Source organism: Oncorhynchus masou, chromosome 9, assembly GCF_036934945.1.
Source record: "Oncorhynchus masou masou isolate Uvic2021 chromosome 9, UVic_Omas_1.1, whole genome shotgun sequence".
NCBI lineage: Eukaryota > Metazoa > Chordata > Actinopteri > Salmoniformes > Salmonidae > Oncorhynchus > Oncorhynchus masou.
In genome coordinates, this window is record NC_088220.1 from 27,270,144 (window position 1) to 27,290,498 (window position 20,355).

The following is a 20,355-nucleotide window of genomic DNA, read 5'->3' on the forward strand; positions in this document are numbered from 1 at the left end:
GTTTCTCTCTCTCTCCTCAGCTCTCTCCCACTTCTCTTTCTCCTCTTCTCCACATCTCCCTGTTTCTCTCTCTCTCCTCAGCTCTCTCCCACTTCTCTTTCTCCACATCTCCCTGTTTCTCTCTCTCTCCTCAGCTCTCTCCCACTTCTCTTTCTCCTCTTCTCCACATCTCCCTGTTTCTCTCTCTCTCCTCAGCTCTCTCCCACTTCTCTTTCTCCTCTTCTCCACATCTCCCTGTTTCTCTCTCTCTCCTCAGCTCTCTCCCACTTCTCTTTCTCCTCTTCTCCACATCTCCCTGTTTCTCTCTCTCTCCTCAGCTCTCTCCCACTTCTCTTTCTCCTCTTCTCCACATCTCCCTGTTTCTCTCTCTCTCCTCAGCTCTCTCCCACTTCTCTTTCTCCTCTTCTCCACATCTCCCTGTTTCTCTCTCTCTCCTCAGCTCTCTCCCACTTCTCTTTCTCCTCTTCTCCACATCTCCCTGTTTCTCTCTCTCTCCTCAGCTCTCTCCCACTTCTCTTTCTCCTCTTCTCCACATCTCCCTGTTTCTCTCTCTCTCTCCTCAGCTCTCTCCCACTTCTCTTTCTCCTCTTCTCCATATCTCCCTGTTTCTCTCTCTCTCCTCAGCTCTCTCCCACTTCTCTTTCTCCTCTTCTCCATATCTCCCTGTTTCTCTCTCTCTCCTCAGCTCTCTCCCACTTCTCTTTCTCCTCTTCTCCACATCTCCCTGTTTCTCTCTCTCTCCTCTGCTCTCTCCCACTTCTCTTTCTCCTCTTCTCCACATCTCCCTGTTTCTCTCTCTCTCCTCAGCTTTCTCCCAGCTCTCTTTCTCTTCTTTTCTTACCCCCACCCCCCATTTCCATATATGTTTTTATTCCTGTACTGTAGTCACAGTTAATGATCAACACAGAAGGCTGCACATGGAAAGGCAGAGCTTGACTGGCAGCTGTCAGAGCTCTGACACCAGGAAGGTTGATAGCTGTCTTTCTCTCTCAGTCCTTTTCTCTTTCTCTCTTCCCCTTAGCCACATTTTCCCCTGTTCTCAACATGGTTGCTGTCTAACCTAATGTACATACTATTTAAATATCATGGTAGAAATTCAGAAAATAGAGAGGCAATGCTTGACTGACAGCTAATGGTGATAGCTGTCTATTACTGTCAGAGCGACAGATCTAGGCTCTCCTTCCTCTCTCATCCATGCCAGAGTATTACGGCTGGTATGTGACATTCTCCATCGTGGCCACAGTGCCTGAAGGCCTCCTTCTGTCAAACTGTGACAGGGATATTTTGGGAAGGTGTCAGCTCTGGAAAGCTTAGCAACATATCCCCACTGTACACTTTAAGCAGATTGATAGTCAGTCAGTCTCTGCTGGCCAAGAAGACTTATATTTAGGAGAAAGCAATATATTATAATGCATTCCAGTCGCTATGTAGGCCCTATGTACATTTATTTTTCGGTGAATTCATCCCGTATGAGCATTTCTATCAGTGGATGATTTGTTGAAGGGATACTTCAGGATTTTGGCAATGAAGCCCTTTATTTACTCCCCCAGAGTCAGGTGAACTCATGGAAGCCATTTGCTTGCAGCTTGAGGGAAGTTGCCAGCTAGCGTTAGCGCAATTGGTAACTGGTGTTAGCGCAATGACTGGATGTCTATGGTGACTGCTACCATGCTAGTACAGTAGATACCATAGTATATACCATAGACTTCCAGTCATTGAGCTAATGCTAGTTAGCAACTTCATTCATACTGGATGCAGAGACATAAAAATGGTATCCGTGAGTTTGTCTAACTGGCCTTATTGGCAAATTCCCGGAGTATCCTTTTAAGAATCCTGTTGAGTGTGTATTAATTGTTTCTGCTTCTTGTTAATCTGTTCCATGGCCTCCCTCTGCAGTGAGAACTACCTGGTTCGCTGGGGCAGTAAAGGCTTTCCAAGGGAAGTTGAAATGCTGAACAACTTGAAGGTGGTCTTTACAGTAAGTTACCACTAGAGAGCACTGTTGGATGCATTTCTTGTCCGTATCCAGTCATTGAGGTGCCATCAAATAATTTAGGTCAGTGGCTCTCAACTGGGTTTGCCTCATGACACAAATTTAACCAGGTTGCATCAATATTCAAATTAAGGGAGGGGAAATCACAACCCACCAGTTGAGAAATGCTAATTCAGTAAATGTATGCTCTGTGCATATAAATCATGTTTTTGATTTTGAAAACCTCCCTCTCTTCCTCCAGGACTTGGGTAATAAGGACTTGAACAGAGAGAAGATCTACCTGATCTGTCAGATAGTGAGAGTGGGTCGTATGGAACTGAAGGAGACCAACACCAAGAAGTGCACCCAGGGCCTCCGCAGGCCCTTTGGAGTGGCAGGTAGGTACTAGTGTTTGGCATGGGGCAGTGGGCATGGGGCAGTGGGCAGTGGGCATGGGGCAGTGGGCAGTGGGCATGGGGCAGCGGGCATGGGGCACTTTTTTTATTATTTTTTATTTTACCTTTATTTTACTAGGCAAGTCAGTTAAGAACAAATTCTTATTTTCAATGACGGCCTAGGAACAGTGGGTTAACTGCCTGTTCAGGGGCAGAACGACAGATTTGTACCTTGTCAGCTCGGTGATTCGAACTTGCAACCTTTCGGTTACTAGTCCAACGCTCTAACCACAAGGCTACCCTGCCGCCCCAGTAGGCATGGGGCATGGGGCCTGGGGCAGTAGGCATGGGGCAGTAGGCATGGGGCAGTGGGCATGGGGCATGGGGCCTGGGGCAGTAGGCATGGGGCAGTAGGCATGGGGCAGTGGGCATGGGGCATGGGGCAATAGGCATGGGGCATGGGGCCTGGGGCAGTAGGCATGGGGCAGTAGGCATGGGGCAGTGGGCATGGGGCATGGGGCAGTAGGCATGGGGCATGGGGCATGGGGCCTGGGGCAGTAGGCATGGGGCAGTAGGCATGGGGCAGTGGGCATGGGGCATGGGGCAGTAGGCATGGGGCAGTAGGCATGGGGCAGTGGGCATGGGGCATGGGGCAGTAGGCATGGGGCATGGGGCAGTAGGCATGGGGCAGTAGGCATGGGGCAGTGGGCATGGGGCAGTGGGCATGGGGCAGTAGGCATGGGGCAGTGGGCATGGGGCAGTAGGCATGGGGCTGTAGGCATGGGGCAGTGGGCATGGGGCAATGGGCATGGGGCTGTAGGCATGGGGCAGTAGGCAGGGGCAGTGGGCAGGAGGCAGGGGCAGGAGGCAGTGGGCAGGAGGCAGTGGGCAGTGGGCAGGAGGCAGTGGGCAGGAGGCAGGAGGCAGTGGGCAGGAGGCAGGAGGCAGTGGGCAGGAGGCAGTGGGCAGGAGGCAGTGGGCAGGAGGCAGGAGGCAGTGGGCAGGAGGCAGTGGGCAGTGGCAGGAGGCAGTGGGCAGGAGGCAGTGGGCAGTGGGCAGGAGGCAGTGGGCAGGAGGCAGTGGGCATGAGGCAGGAGGCAGTGGGCAGTGGGCAGGAGGCAGTGGGCAGGAGGCAGGAGGCAGTGGGCAGGAGGGGCAGTGGGCAGGAGGGGCAGGGGCATGGGCAGTGGGCATGGGGCAGGAGGCATGGGGCAGTGGACATGGGGCAGTGGGCAGTAGGCAGTAGGCATGGGCCAGTGGGCAGTGGGCAGGGGGCAGTGGACATGGAGCAGTGGGCAGTAGGCAGGGGGCAGTGGGCAGGAGGCAGTGGGCAGGAGGCAGTGGGCAGGAGGCAGTGGGCAGTGGGCAGGAGGCAGGGGGCATGGGCAGTGGGCATGGGGCAGGAGGCATGGGGCAGTGGGCAGTAGGCAGTAGGCATGGGCCAGTGGGCAGTGGGCAGGGGGCAGTGGACATGGAGCAGTGGGCAGTAGGCAGGGGGCAGTGGGCAGGAGGCAGTGGGCAGTGGGCAGGAGGCAGTGGGCAGGAGGCATTGGGCAGTGGGCAGGAGGCAGGGGGCATGGGCAGTGGGCATGGGGCAGGAGGCATGGGGCAGTGGACATGGGGCAGTGGGCAGTAGGCAGTAGGCATGGGCCAGTGGGCAGTGGGCAGGGGGCAGTGGACATGGAGCAGTGGGCAGTAGGCAGGGGGCATGGGCAGTGGGCATGGGGCAGGAGGCATGGGGCAGTGGACATGGGGCAGTGGGCAGTGGGCAGTAGGCATGGACCAGTGGGCAGTGGGCAGGGGGCAGTGGACATGGAGCAGTGGGCAGGGGGCAGTGGGCAGTGGGCAGGGGGCAGTGGACATGGGGCAGGGGCAGTAGGCATGGGGCAGTGGGCATGGGGCAGTAGGCATGGGGCAGTAGGCATGGGGCTGTAGGCATGGGGCAGTGGGCATGGGGCAATGGGCATGGGGCTGTAGGCATGGGGCAGTAGTCAATGGGCATGAGGCAGGAGGCAGGGGCAGGGGGCAGTGGGCAGGAGGCAGTGGGCAGTGGGCAGGAGGCAGTGGGCAGGAGGCAGTGGGCAGTGGGCACGAGGCAGGGGGCATGGGCAGTGGGCAGGAGGCATGGGGCAGTGGACATGGGGCAGTGGACATGGGGCAGTGGGCAGTAGGCAGTAGGCATGGGCCAGTGTGCAGTGGGCAGGGGGCAGTGGACATGGGGCAGTGGGCAGTAGGCAGTAGGCATGGGCCAGTGGGCAGGGGGCAGTGGACATGGGGCAGTGGGCAGTGGCAGTAGGCATTGGGCAGTGGGCAGGGGGCAGGGGGCAGTGTTAACAACATTTTGAATTGGGATCCATTGATACTGGTCACAGCTTGAATATTGAATATTGTTTGCTAAGTGTAGCCTAGTGGTTAGAGCGTTGGACTAGTAACCGCAAGGTTGCAAGTTCAAACCCCGAGCTGACAAGGTACAAATCTGTCGTTCTGCCCCTGAACAGGCAGTTAACCCACTGTTCCTAGGCTGTCATTGAAAATAAGAATTTGTTCTTAACTGACTTGCCTGGTTAAATAAAGGTCAAATAAAATATAAATAACCTGAGAGGTCATTCTTAATAAAAGACTACATTACATTTCTTCCTGTCTGCAGTGATGGACATCAGTGACATCATCAAAGGAAAGATAGAGTGTGATGAGGAGAAGCAGCATTTCATCCCTTTCTTTCCGTAAGTCCTCCCTGCTTCACCCTCTCCTCCCTCCTCTCTCCCTCCATCCTTACCTATTTTAGTTGTAGTCATGTCATTTAAATGTGTGTGTATGTGGGGGTGCAGGGTCGTGGCAGAGAATGACTTCCTTCACCCCCTGCTGAACAAGGTGACAGCGTCACGAGGAGACAGTGGAGGACAAGGTAGAACATCTCACCTCACACTCATGGAAACACTTGCTATTGTGCCAACAACCACTGCATTATCAATGCTTGGTCCTCTATCCTCCCCACTACGGGGTGAAGTTTCCCCTTATCCCCTAGGTACAGATCTAGCAGCACCTTCCCCTCCCCCAATCCTAACCATTGGTGTAGGTAATGCAAAACTGACCCAAGATCAGCGTCCAGAGGCATCTTTACCCTACTCCGTCCTCCCTCCAGGTCTATGGGTGACGATGAAGGCCTTGGTGGGTGACATCGTCCAGATCCGTAAGGAGTACCCCCACCTGGTGGACCGCAGCACGGTGGTGGCCCGTAAACTGGGCTTCCCAGAGATCATCATGCCAGGGGACATCCGCAACGACATCTACCTGACGCTGTGGGCCGGGGACTTTGACAAGTACAACAAGACCAGCCAGAAGAACATGGAGGTCATCATGATGGTGTGTGACGAGGAGGGCAAGATTGTGTCGGTGAGTTGGGGGGGTCATCTGGAGGTAGGCGAACAGGGATTCTGTTTCAGGGCTGTATCCTCCTTTGTATTGGATGTCATATGGTTCTGAGTTGGGTTAGATGTAATCTGTTGTGGACAGACCACGCTAAGATACATGGTGCCGTGGATCTGTCTTGATACAACACGATGCATGAGATCAGTAGCAGCAGTTTTGTTACTTTGTGTTTATTTTGGGTTTTTTGTTCCTGGTTATTTGGACAAATCAATTTTTTTTAGCATCTTCGGAATATCTGAAGGGGAGGGGACATTCGGCCCGTAACATGCAGAGAGAGAGAGGGTGGAGCTCTTCCTCACAGTTCAGAACACGTATGGACCCAGAACTTCATTGGGGCGGCAGGGTAGCCTAGTGGTTAGAATGTTGGACTAGTAACCGGAAGGTTGCAAGTTCAAACCCCCGAGCTGACAAGGTACAAATCTGTCGTTCTGCCCCTGAACAGGCAGTTAACCCACTGTTCCTCGGCCGTCATTGAAAATAAGAATTTGTTCTTAACTGACTTGCCTGGTTAAATAAAGGTAAAATAAATTTTAAAAAATAGCATCTGACCAATTACGCAAGACTTTCGTTCTGGGTTAACCAAGATTAGGTTGGATGTACAGTATCTAGGTTGATGTGGGTTAGTTGAATTGATTGTCCGCTTCTCTCTCTCTCTCTCTTTCTGTCATCTCTCTCTTTCTGTTTTGTCCTGTAGAACTCTATCTGTCTGGGAGCGGGGGATCGACCGCTCAACGACTACAGATCTGTCATCTACTACCAGGTCAAACAACCACGCTGGATGGAGACGTTCAAGGTCAGCGAGTGTGTGTGTGTGCATGTGTGTGTGTGTGTTTGAATGATAAGTTGTGTCTTATGGTGTGTATTCTTGTGCACGTTGATCAGCTGTTTCCCTCTGTATACAACACGTAACACTTAACACGCTCTGTTAGTGTGTAATACAACTTGGTCATGTGACAGAAACATTTGATCCTGTGTTTTAAACCTTATCCAGAAATTACACCAAAAATGAAAGCAGGATGGTGCAGGATAAAAACAAAAAGGGACAGTTTGATGAAAAAGCTTCAAAAAAGGGTTAAAATCCAGGCATGTCACATGTTTGCACAGGGCCCAAACAGGAGATGTAATGTTGTCCTCCGTCCTATAGCACAGGGCCCTAACAGGAGATGTAATGTTGTCCTCCGTCCTATAGCACAGGGCCCAAACAGGAGATGTAATGTTGTCCTCCGTCCTATAGCACAGGGCCCAGACAGGAGATGTAATGTTGTCCTCCGTCCTATAGCACAGGGCCCAGACAGGAGATGTAATGTTGTCCTCCGTCCTATAGCAAAGGGCCCTAACAGGAGATGTAATGTTGTCCTCCGTCCTATAGCACAGGGCCCTAACAGGAGATGTAATGTTGTCCTCCGTCCTATAGCACAGGGCCCAAACAGGAGATGTAATGTTGTCCTCCGTCCTATAGCACAGGGCCCTAACAGGAGATGTAATGTTGTCCTCCGTCCTATAGCACAGGGCCCAACAGGAGATGTAATGTTGTCCTCCGTCCTATAGCACAGGGCCCAAACAGGAGATGTAATGTTGTCCTCCGTCCTATAGCACAGGGCCCAGACAGGAGATGTAATGTTGTCCTCCGTCCTATAGAAAGGGCCCAACAGGAGATGTAATGTTGTCCTCCGTCCTATAGCACAGGGCCCTAACAGGAGATGTAATGTTGTCCTCCGTCCTATAGCACAGGGCCCAGACAGGAGATGTAATGTTGTCCTCCGTCCTATAGCACAGGGCCCAGACAGGAGATGTAATGTTGTCCTCCGTCCTATAGCACAGGGCCCTAGACAGGAGATGTAATGTTGTCCTCCGTCCTATAGCACAGGGCCCAGACAGGAGATGTAATGTTGTCCTCCATCCTATAGCACAGGGCCCAGACAGGAGATGTAATGTTGTCCTCCGTCCTATAGCACAGGGCCCAACAGGAGATGTAATGTTGTCCTCCGTCCTATAGCACAGGGCCCAGACAGGAGATGTAATGTTGTCCTCCGTCCTATAGCACAGGGCCCAACAGGAGATGTAATGTTGTCCTCCGTCCTATAGCACAGGGCCCAGACAGGAGATGTAATGTTGTCCTCCGTCCTATAGCACAGGGCCCAGACAGGAGATGTAATGTTGTCCTCCGTCCTATAGCACAGGGCCCAGACAGGAGATGTAATGTTGTCCTCCGTCCTATAGCACAGGGCCCAGACAGGAGATGTAATGTTGTCCTCCGTCCTATAGCACAGGGCCCAGACAGGAGATGTAATGTTGTCCTCCGTCCTATAGCACAGGGCCCAGACAGGAGATGTAATGTTGTCCTCCGTCCTATAGCACAGGGCCCAACAGGAGATGTAATGTTGTCCTCCATCCTATAGCACAGGGCCCAGACAGGAGATGTAATGTTGTCCTCCGTCCTATAGCACAGGGCCCAACAGGAGATGTAATGTTGTCCTCCGTCCTATAGCACAGGGCCCTAACAGGAGATGTAATGTTGTCCTCTGTCCTATAGCACAGGGCCCAGACAGGAGATGTAATGTTGTCCTCCGTCCTATAGCACAGGGCCCAGACAGGAGATTTAATGTTGTCCTCCGTCCTATAGCACAGGGCCCTAACAGGAGATATAATGTTGTCCTCCGTCCTATAGCACAGGGCCCTAACAGGAGATGTAATGTTGTCCTCCATCCTATAGCACAGGGCCCTAACAGGAGATGTAATGTTGTCCTCCGTCCTATAGCACAGGGCCCAGACAGGAGATGTAATGTTGTCCTCCGTCCTATAGCACAGGGCCCAGACAGGAGATGTAATGTTGTCCTCCGTCCTATAGCACAGGGCCCAGACAGGAGATGTAATGTTGTCCTCCGTCCTATAGCACAGGGCCCAGACAGGAGATGTAATGTTGTCCTCCGTCCTATAGCACAGGGCCCAGACAGGAGATGTAATGTTGTCCTCCGTCCTATAGCACAGGGCCCAGACAGGAGATGTAATGTTGTCCTCCGTCCTATAGCACAGGGCCCTAACAGGAGATGTAATGTTGTCCTCCGTCCTATAGCACAGGGCCCAGACAGGAGATGTAATGTTGTCCTCCATCCTATAGCACAGGGCCCAAACAGGAGATGTAATGTTGTCCTCCGTCCTGTAGCACAGGGCCCAGACAGGAGATGTAATGTTGTCCTCCGTCCTATAGCACAGGGCCCAGACAGGAGATGTAATGTTGTCCTCCGTCCTATAGCACAGGGCCCAGACAGGAGATGTAATGTTGTCCTCCGTCCTATAGCACAGGGCCCAGACAGGAGATGTAATGTTGTCCTCCGTCCTATAGCACAGGGCCCAGACAGGAGATGTAATGTTGTCCTCCGTCCTATAGCACAGGGCCCTAACAGGAGATGTAATGTTGTCCTCCGTCCTATAGCACAGGGCCCAGACAGGAGATGTAATGTTGTCCTCCGTCCTATAGCACAGGGCCCAGACAGGAGATGTAATGTTGTCCTCCGTCCTATAGCACAGGGCCCAGACAGGAGATGTAATGTTGTCCTCCGTCCTATAGCACAGGGCCCAGACAGGAGATGTAATGTTGTCCTCCGTCCTATAGCACAGGGCCCAGACAGGAGATGTAATGTTGTCCTCCGTCCTATAGCACAGGGCCCAGACAGGAGATGTAATGTTGTCCTCCGTCCTATAGCACAGGGCCCAGACAGGAGATGTAATGTTGTCCTCCGTCCTATAGCACAGGGCCCAGACAGGAGATGTAATGTTGTCCTCCGTCCTATAGCACAGGGCCCAGACAGGAGATGTAATGTTGTCCTCCGTCCTATAGCACAGGGCCCAGACAGGAGATGTAATGTTGTCCTCCGTCCTATAGCACAGGGCCCAGACAGGAGATGTAATGTTGTCCTCCGTCCTATAGCACAGGGCCCAGACAGGAGATGTAATGTTGTCCTCCGTCCTATAGCACAGGGCCCAGACAGGAGATGTAATGTTGTCCTCCGTCCTATAGCACAGGGCCCAACAGGAGATGTAATGTTGTCCTCTGTCCTATAGCACAGGGCCCAGACAGGAGATGTAATGTTGTCCTCCGTCCTATAGCACAGGGCCCAGACAGGAGATGTAATGTTGTCCTCCGTCCTATAGCACAGGGCCCAGACAGGAGATGTAATGTTGTCCTCCGTCCTATAGCACAGGGCCCAGACAGGAGATGTAATGTTGTCCTCCGTCCTATAGCACAGGGCCCTAACAGGAGATGTAATGTTGTCCTCTGTCCTATAGCACAGGGCCCAGACAGGAGATGTAATGTTGTCCTCCGTCCTATAGCACAGGGCCCAGACAGGAGATGTAATGTTGTCCTCCGTCCTATAGGTGGCCATCCCTCTGGAGGAGATGCACAGGATCCACCTGCGCTTCATGTTCAGACACCGCTCCTCTCAGGAGTGTGAGTACACCCAACTCTGCCCTCAGCCTTACCTTACCACTGAGCTGAAAGGTTTGGAAGTTTGAAAGCAATGTGACAGGGAGGAAGCCATTGCTTTCATCTACTCAATGAATGATCTTAATTCTCTCTCTCGCTCTCTCTCTGTGTAGCTAAGGGCCCAGAGTGAGAAGAACTTTGCCATGGCGTTTGTTCAGGGCCTGATGAAGGAAGATGGAACCGTGCTGAGCACAGGGCCCTAACAGGAGATGTCATGACCTGGTGGTCTTCAAGGTCAGAACTGAATCAACTCCGATTCACACAGCTACAAAACGAATGAATTAACGGTATAAATGAACCAGTACAGATTCACAGTTAAATGAACTGAATAATTGAATTACGTCAGAGTCACAGCCAAATCACCAAGGACACTGAATTATTAAAGTTTCACAACCGACTGAACAGGCTAACTGAATAATTATAGATTCACTGCCAAATGAAGTGGAATTATTGATTAAGTGCTAAAAGGAATGAAGATGAATTACTGTTGATTCACTCCCAAACTAAACTCTCTCAAACTCTCTGTCACCCTCTCTCTCCTCCGTCCCCCCCATCCTCTAGGAGATGCACCCTCCACCTCGCTCCTGTTCCCCCTCTCTCTCTCTGAGTACACCCAACCTCTGCTCTCTCTCAGCCTTCCCCCACTGAGCTCTTTGGCAGTTTGAAAGCAATGTCTCCCATCTTTCTCTCTACTCAATGAATGATCTATAACCCCTCCCTCTCTCTCCTGTGTAGCTAAGGATCTCTTTCCCCCTTTCTCTCGCCTGATGAAGGAAGATGGACCCTCTCTCTCTCTCGGGCTTCATGACCTGGTGGTCTTCAAGGTCAGAACTGAATCAACTCCGATTCCCAGCTACAAAACTCTCTTAACGGTATAAATGAACCATAACCCCCTGACCCTCACCAAGGACTCTAAATTATTAAGTTTCACAACCGACTGAACCCTCTAACTGAATATCACCTCACCCTTCACTGCCAAATGAAGTGGAATTATTGATTAAGTGCTAAAAGGAATCAAGATGAATTACTCTTGATTCACTCCCAAACTAAACTCTTACTGCAACTCTCTCTCTCTCCTCTCCTCTTTCTCTCTTACCCTCTCTCTCTATAACCCCACCCTCTCTCTCTCTCTCTCTCTCTCCTCCCCCCCTCTCTCTCTACCTCACCCTCTCTCTCTCTCTCTCTCTCCTCTCCCCCCCCTCTCTTACCGCACTCTCTCTCTCTCCCATCTTTCTCTCTTACGCTCTCTCTCTATAACCCCACCCTCTCTCTCTCTCTCTCTCTCTCTTCTTCCCCCTCTCTCCCTATCACCTCACCCTCTCTCTCTCTCTCTCTCTCTCTCTCCTCTTCCCCCCTCTCTTACCGCACTCTCTCTCTCTCCCATCTTTCTCTCTTACGCTCTCTCTCTATAACCCCACCCTCTCTCTCCTCTTTCTCTCTCCTCACACCCTCTCTCTCTTCCCACCCTCTCTGTCTCTCTCCTTCTCTCTACAGGGGGACAGTAAGCGTATGGAGGATGTGAACTCGTACCTGTCCCTAACCTCTACGCGTTATGTGGACGTTCACAAGACGGGGACACTGAGCCGCAGCAGCAGCAGTGTAGGAGGCCTGTCTGTCAGCTCCAGAGACAGCTTCACCATCTCAACCCTCGTCTGCTCCACCAAGCTCACTCAAAACGGTGTGTGTGTGTGTGGTCTCAGAACAGACAGAGTATGTCGTAGTTTTGTCATACACACAAACGCACACATGCACTTCCCCCACACACAGCCAGGGCCCTGGCATGGCATACAGGTGCTGTGTAACAGCTGTTGCTGAAGAAGCCAGTTCATCATTGTAATGATAACTGTGCTGCAGTGTTAATCACCAGGCCAGATATAACACACGCATGCACGCACGCACGCACGCACGCACGCACGCACGCACACACGCACACACACACACACACACACACACACACACACACACACACACACACACACACACACACACACACACACACACACACACACACACACACACACACACACACACACACACACACACACACACACACACACACACACACACACACAAAGAGCAGCTGTCCGGATGAGGGATATGATCCATCTCTACCTGGACCTGTACTCCCAGTCAACAGATGGACAGCAGGCAGGCAGGTTCACTACTGAGGAAGACATTACTGAACACTAACACCTGTACAGGGGCTTCAGTGGTCTACACTACATAGGGAGCTTACCATGGTCTATGTCATACAGAAGGGAGCGTATGTTGTTTTTTGTGTGTTTCTACTTGGGCAGGGGAAAGTGACCGTGAATGGGGCGATGTGTACAATCCCTCTCACTGCCAAAGACTCATTTCCACGTGGACTAAATCTGGTGCTTGAATTGATTTCCTAGTTCATTTCCATTGTATTGGCCATGGCTTAAACAGGGCTTCTCCAAAAACTCTGGCCCCTCAACAAGCTCCCTCAAACCCCCAGGGCGGGGCCAAGTCATGTGGGCTTTCAAAGGAAGTATGGATGGATGGATGAATGGATTGATATATGGTTTGGTGGATGGATGGATGGATTTGTGGATTAATTTATTAATGGATGATATGTGGATTGATGGACGGATAATTGGATTGATGGATGGATGAATGGATTGATTGATATGTGGTTTGATGGATGGATGAATGGATGGATAGATGGATGGATGGATGGATGGATGGATGGACATGTGGTTTGATGGATGGATTGATAGATTGGTGGATGGATATGTGGATTGATGGATGGCTTTGTTCTCTTATAATATCCACCTGGCACATCCAGAGGAGGGCAGACCACCCCTCATAACCTGGTTCCTCTCTAGGTTCCTGCCTTTCTTGGGAGTTTTTCCTAGCCACCGTGTTTCTCCATCTGCATTGCTTGCTGTTTGTGGTTTTAGGCTGGGTTTCTGTACTGCACTTTGATTCAATTTGCTTGATTGATGGATGGATATGTGGATTGATGGATGGATGGATAGATGGATGATGGATGGATGAATGAATGGATATGTAGATTGATGGATTGATGAATGGATGGATGGATGGACATATAGATTGATGGATAGGTGTGTGGTATGATGGATGGATTGATGGATAGATGGATGGATTAATGGAAGGATATGTGGATTGATGGATGGATAAGTGGATGGATGGATGGATGGATTGATATGTGGTTTGATTGATGGATGGATGGATTGATACGTGGTTTGGTGGATGGATGGTTGGATGGATGAATGAATGGATGGATTGATATGTGGTTTGATGGATGGATGGATATGTGGATTAATTGATTCATGGATGGATATGTGGATTGATAGATTGGTGGATGGATGGACATGTGGTTTGATGGATTGATAGACATGTGGATTAATGGATGGATTGATAGATTGGTGGATGGATGGTTGGATATGTCATTGGATGGATGGATGAATGGATGGATGGATTTTTTGTGGTTTGATGGATGGATATGTGGTTTGGTGGATGGATTGATAGTTGGAAGGATGGATATGTGGATTGATTGATGGATGGATGGTTTGATGGATGGATGGATAAGTGGATTGATGGATGGATGGATATGTGGATTGATGAGTTGATGGATGGTTTGATGGATGGATAAGTGGATGGATATGTGGATGGCTGGATGGATGGATGAATGGATGGATAGATTAATGGATGGGTATGTGATTGGATGGATGTATGGATATGTGGATGGATGGATATGTGGATGTATGGATTGATGGATGGCTTTGTTCTCTTATAATATCCACCTGGCACATCCAGAGGAGGGCAGACCACCCCTCATAACCTGGTTCCTCTCTAGGTTTCTTCCTAGATTCCTGCCTTTCTTGGGAGTTCTTTCAAGCCACCTTGTTTCTACATCTGCATTGCTTGCTGTTTGTGGTTTTAGGCGGGGTTTCTGTACTGCACTTTGATTGATTCAAATTGATTGATTGATGGATGGGTATGTGGATAGATGGATAGATTGATTCAGATTGATGGATGGATGGATATGTGGATGGATGGATGGATATGTGGATTGATGTGTGGTATGATGGATGGATTGATGGATGGATTGATGGATGGATGGACATGTGGATTGATGGATGGATCTGTGTTATGGTGGATGGATTGATGGATAGATTGATGGATTAATGGAAGGATATGTGGATTGATGGATGGATGGATAGATGGATGGATGGATAGATGGATGATGGATGGATGGATATGTGGATTGATGGATTAATGGAAGGATATGTGGATTGATGGATGGACGGATGGATAAGTGGATTGATGGATGGATGGATGGATAGATGGATGATGGATGGATGGATATGTGGATTGATGGATGGATGGATGGATATGTGGATTGATGGATGGATGGATGGATATGTGGATTGATGGATGGATGGATTTGTGGATTGATGGATGGATGGATATGTGGATTGATGGATGGATGGATATGTGGATTGATGGATGGATGGCTGGACATGTGGATTGATGGATGGTTTGATAGATATGTGGATTAATGAATGGATAGATTTGTGGATTGATGGATTGTTTTCTTTCTCCTTCTCAGTGGGCTTGCTGGGTCTACTGAAATGGAGGACTCGTCCCTGAGCTCCTCAAAGAAAACCTGGAGAAACTCAAGATCATCGACGGAGAGGAAGTGGTCAAGGTGTGTGTGTGTGTACTGCGTGTGTGTGTGTGTGTCTGTCTGCTCTGTGTGTGTAATCTCATGGCCTCTCTTCCACTCCTAGTTTCTCCAGGATACTCTGGATGCTCTGTTCACCATCATGATGGAACACTCCCAGACTGACGACTACGACATCCTAGTGTTCGACGCCCTGGTGAGTGAGTGAGTGTGTGTGTTCATGTCTCTCACTTATATTCTCTGTCACTCTTGTACCTGCTCTGTTCTCTGTCAGTCAGTTTCTGCATGTGGCTGTCTCTCGATCTCTATCCATATGCCTCTGTTATTCTCACTCTGAATATGTCTGTATGTCTGTCTGTTGCTTGTCTGTGTGTCTTTGTACCAATGAGGCCAACTCTCTCACCATATCAAATACAACTGTTATCCCTTCCTCTCCTCCCTCTCTCTCTCTCCTCCTCTTGCTCTCTCTACTACTCTCTCTCTACCTCTCTCTCGCTCTCTCTACCTCTCGCTCTCTGTCTCAGATCTACATCATTGGTCTGATAGCCGACAGGAAGTTCCAGCATTTTAACACGGTGTTGGAGGCCTACATCAAACAACACTTCAGTGCCACGCTGGCCTACAAGTCAGTACTACTTCCGGTGTCCAACCCCTCCTCGTCCGGTGTCCAATCCAACTCCTCTTCCCTGTGTCCAACTCCTCCTCTTCCTGTCTGTCTGTCTGTCTGTCTGTCTGTCTGTCTGTCTGTCTGTCTGTCTCACTGTCTTAGAAGCAGCCTGATGAAGACTTTAAAGCCATCATTGTAATAATAATGTATTGCACTTGGAAATGCCATCTCTTTCACATTGCTAGTAAGACGGTGTAGTTAAAACAGTAAGCTGTATTGATAATGACTCAACATGTCAGACTCATAATGACATTTCCACAGGAGATGATGAACACATTGATTTTCCACTGTTGAATGACGTGTGTCATCATCAGCATTATGATGACAGATGATGTAGGCCTCATGATAGTGCGGGTTTCAGGTAGGGTATGGTATGTTTACATGCACACTAATAATTCCATTTTAAACTGATTATGGCAGTAGACCGAGTACGGCAATAGTCATGTAAACACTTTACTCTGCTTATCTTAATCGGTGTAAGGTCAAAATCAAGGTAAGCATACGCCAATTAAAACATTTATTTATGAGCAATCTTTATAATTGTTAGGACATGTAAACAGGCTGAATCAGAGTTCCAGCTGTATATTTGATCTGCACATGTGGCAGCACCAGCAGCACCAGCCTCCCTCTTTAGCCCGAGTGAAGGATTATTTGGGAAATTGCATATTCACAATAATCATATTCTAAAATGGATTAAGTATAAATATTTTTTAAATCTCAGCAATCTACACACAATGCCCCATAATGAAAAAGCAAAAACTGTTTTTTAAACATTTTTGCAAATGTATAAAAAAATTCTAAAACAGAAATACCTTATTTAAAATTGAGCTCAGGTGCATCCTGTTTCCATTGATCATCCTTGAGATGTTTCTACAACTTGATTGGAGTCCACCTGTGGTAAATTCAAATGATTGGACATGAAGTAATTGTCCATCGAGCCCCGAGACATGATTGTGTTGAGACACAGATCTCTAGAAGGCTACCAAAAAATGTCTGCAGCATTGAAGGTCCCCGAGAACACAATGGCCTACATCATTTTTAAATGTAAGAAGTTTGGAACCACAAAGACTCTTCCTAGAGCAATCGGGGGAGAAGGGCCAAGGTCAGAGAGGTGACCAAGAATACCATGGTCACACTGACAGAGCTCCAGAGTTCCTCTGTGGAGATGGGAGTACCTTCCAGAAGGACAACCATCTCTGCAGCACTCCACCAATCAGGCCTCTATGGTAGAGTGGCCAGACGGGAGCCACTCCTCAGTAAAAGGCACATGACAGCCCGCTTGAAGTTTGCCAAAAGCACCTAACGTCTCTCAGACCAGGAGAAACAAGATTCCTTGGTCTGATGAAACCAAAATTTAACTATTAGGCCTGAATGCCAAGCGTCACGTCTTGAGAAAACCAGGCACCATCCCTATGGTGAAGCTTGGTGGTGGCAGCATCATGCGGTCGGGATGTTTTACAGCGGCAGGGACTGAAGGATCAAGGCAAAGATGAAGGTAGAAAAGTACAGAGAGTTCCTTGATGAAAATGTGCTCCAGAGCACTCAGGATCTCAGACTGGTTTTACCTTCTACCAGAACAATGGCCCTAAGCACACAGCCAAGACAACACAGCTGTGGCTTCGGGACAAGTCTTTGAATGTCCTTGAGTGGCCCAGCCGGAGACTGGACTTGAATTCGATCGAACATCTCTGGAGAGACCTGGAAATATCTGTGCAGAAACGCTCCCCATCTAACCTGACAGAGCTTGAGAGGATCTGCAGAGAACAATGGGAGTAACTTCTGTAGCCTCATACCCAAGAAGACTCAATGCTGTAATCGTTGCCAAAGGTGCTTCAACAAAGTACTGAGTAAAGGGTCTGAACAGTTATTTCAAAAATGTCTAAAAAACGTTGTTTTTTTGCATTGCATTAATGGGTATTGTGTGTCGATTGCTGTGGGAAAACTATTTAATATGTTTTAGAATAAGACTAACAAAAAAATAAAATGTGGAAAAAGTCAAGGGGTCTGAATACTTTCTGAAGGGACTGTATACAAAAGTATGTGGACACCTCTTCAAACTAGTGGATTCGGCTATTACAGCCACACCTGTTGCTGACAAGTATGTAAACTGGAGCACACAGCCATGCAATTTCCATAGACAAACATTGGCAGTAGAATGGCCTTAGTGAAGAGCTCGGTGACTTTCAACGCAGCACCGTCATAGGATGCCACCTTTCCAACAAGTTAGTCAAATCTCTGCCCTGCTAGAGCTGCCCCAGTCAACTGTAAGTGCTGTTATTGTGAAGTGTAAATGTCTAGGAGCAACAACGGCTCAGCCGCGTAGTGGGAGACCACACAAGTTCACAGAACTGGACCGCCGAGTGCTGAAGCGCGTAGCGCGTAAAAATCGTCTGTCCTCAGTTGCTACACTCACTACTGAGTTCCAAACTGCCTCTGGAAGCATCTTTAGCACAAGATCTGTTCGTTGGGAGCTTCATGAAATGGGTTTCCATGGCAGAACAGCCGCACACATAACTAAGACAACCATGCACAATGCTAAGCGTTGGCTGGAGTAGTGTAAATCTCACTCCCATTGGACTCTGGAGCAGTGGAAACGCCTTCTCTGGAGTGATGAATCACACTTTACCATCTGCCAGTCCAACGGACGCATTTGGGTTTGGCGGAGAACTATACCTGGGAAATCTTCACGCTACAGCATACAATGACATTCTGAACGATTCTGTGCTTTCAACTTTGTGACTACAGTTTTAGGAAGGCTCTTTTCTGTTTCAGCATGACAATGCCCCCGTGGACAAAGCGAGTTACATACAGAAATGGATTGTTGAGATCGGTGTGGAAGAACTTGACTGGCCTGCACAGAGCCCTGACCTCAACCCCATCAAACACATTTGGGACGAATTGGAATACCGACTGCGAGCCAGACCTAAACACCCAACATCAGTGCCCAACCTCACTAATGTTCTTTGGGCTTGAATGGAATCAAGTCCCCGCAGTAATCTTCCTACATCTAGTGGAATGCCTTCCCAGAAGAGTGGAGGCTGTTATTGCACCAAAGTGGGGACCAACTCCATATTAATGCCCATGATTTTGGAATGAGGTCGTCCACGAGCAGGTGTCCACATCATTTTGGCCATGTAGTGTATCTGTCTTGATCCTGTGTGTAACATGCTGACCAGACTGCTCGCATGTGTGTCCACCATCGCGCGCATGTTGATTTTGTCCACCCACCACAGATAGGATCTGGACACGCAGGTTGAAATATCAAAACTAACTCTGAACCAACTATATTAATTTGGGGACGGGTTGAAAAGCAAACATTTATGCCAATTTAGCTAGCTAACTTGCTATTGCTAGCTAATTTGTCCTGGGATATAAAAGTTGAGTTATTTTACCTGAAATGCACAAGGTCCTCTTCTCCGACAATTAATCCATACATAAAACGGTCAACCGAATCGCTGGCAATCAACTTTAAGGTGCATTAACTCCACCATCTGGAGTGTGGACCTCAGTTCATCTTTTAATCACCCACCTGGGAATATGCTCCTAAAAACCAATGAGCAGATGGGAGAGTCGGGATTTGCAGCGTGTCAAGACTCACAAAAAGAACAAAGTTCTATTTTAGCGCCTGGCTATGTAGTCGCGAGCGAGCAGTGTGGGTGAATGATTGAATAGCATTTAAAATCATTTAAAAAAGTAAAGTCCTCTCATTGTCAACTGCTTTTATTTTCAGCAAACTTAACTTCCGGTGAAACTGGAGGGCACGCAATTAAAAATGATGGATATCAAACATTTACAGTTGAAATCGGAAGTTTACATACATCTTAGCAAAATACATTTAAACTGTTTTTCACAATTCCTGACATTTAATCCGAAACAAAATTCCCTGTCTTAGGTCAGTTGGGATCACCACTTTATTTTAAGAATGTTAAATGTCAGAATAATAGTAGAGAGAATGATTTATTTCAGCTTTTATTTCTTTCATCACATTCCCAGTGGGTCAGACGTTTACATACACTCAATTAGTATTTGGTAGCACTGCCTTTAAATTGTTTAATTTGGGTCAAACGTTTCGGGTAGCCTTCCACAAGCTTCCCACAATAAGTTGGGTGAATTTTGGCCCATTCTTCCTGACAGAGTTGGTGTAACTGAGTCAGGTTTGTAGGCCTCCTTGCTCGCCAACACTTTTTCAGTTCTGTCCACAAATTTTCTATAGGATTGAGGTCAGGGCTTTGTAATGGCCACTCCAATACCTTGACTTTGTTGTCTTTAAGCCATTTTGCCACAATTAAGTATGCTTGGGGTCATTGTTGATTTGGAAGACCTATTTGTGACCAAGCTTTAACTTCCTGACTGATACGTTGAGATGTTGCTTGAATTTATTCACATAATTTTCCTTGCCTCATGATGACATCTATTTTGTGAAGTGCACCGGTCCCTCCTTCAGCAAAGCACCCCCACAAAATGATGCTGCCACTCCCATGCTACACGGTTGGGATGGTGTTCTTCGGCTTGCAAGCCTCCCCTTTTTCCTCCAAACATAACGATGGTAATTATGGCCAAACAGTTTTATTTTTGTTTCATCAGACCAGAGTACATTTCTCCAAATAGTACGATCTTTGTCCCCATGTGCAGTTGCAAACCTTAGTCTGGCTTTTTTATGGTGGTTTTGGAGAAGTGGCTTCTTCCTTGCTGAGCGGCCTTTCAGTTTATTTCGATATAGGACTTGTTTTC

The 20,355-nt window shown here is 48.7% G+C and overlaps 1 protein-coding gene across 1 annotated transcript in view; it reads left to right on the top strand.

Moving 5' to 3' along the window:
- Positions 1-1,864: 1,864 nt before the first annotated feature.
- The window catches only part of LOC135545768 (dedicator of cytokinesis protein 2-like), a 135,243-nt gene continuing 116,752 nt past the window's right edge, over positions 1,865-20,355 (top strand). Inside the window, 14 exon segments of the mRNA XM_064973616.1 lie at positions 1,865-1,978; positions 2,235-2,370; positions 5,015-5,090; positions 5,196-5,272; positions 5,510-5,760; positions 6,491-6,589; positions 10,174-10,250; positions 10,401-10,475; positions 11,079-11,106; positions 11,777-11,960; positions 14,883-14,917; positions 14,919-14,981; positions 15,064-15,153; positions 15,482-15,582. Of these exon segments, the coding sequence (XP_064829688.1) occupies positions 1,880-1,978; positions 2,235-2,370; positions 5,015-5,090; positions 5,196-5,272; positions 5,510-5,760; positions 6,491-6,589; positions 10,174-10,250; positions 10,401-10,475; positions 11,079-11,106; positions 11,777-11,960; positions 14,883-14,917; positions 14,919-14,981; positions 15,064-15,153; positions 15,482-15,582 (1,391 nt within the window). The 5' untranslated portion in view covers positions 1,865-1,879.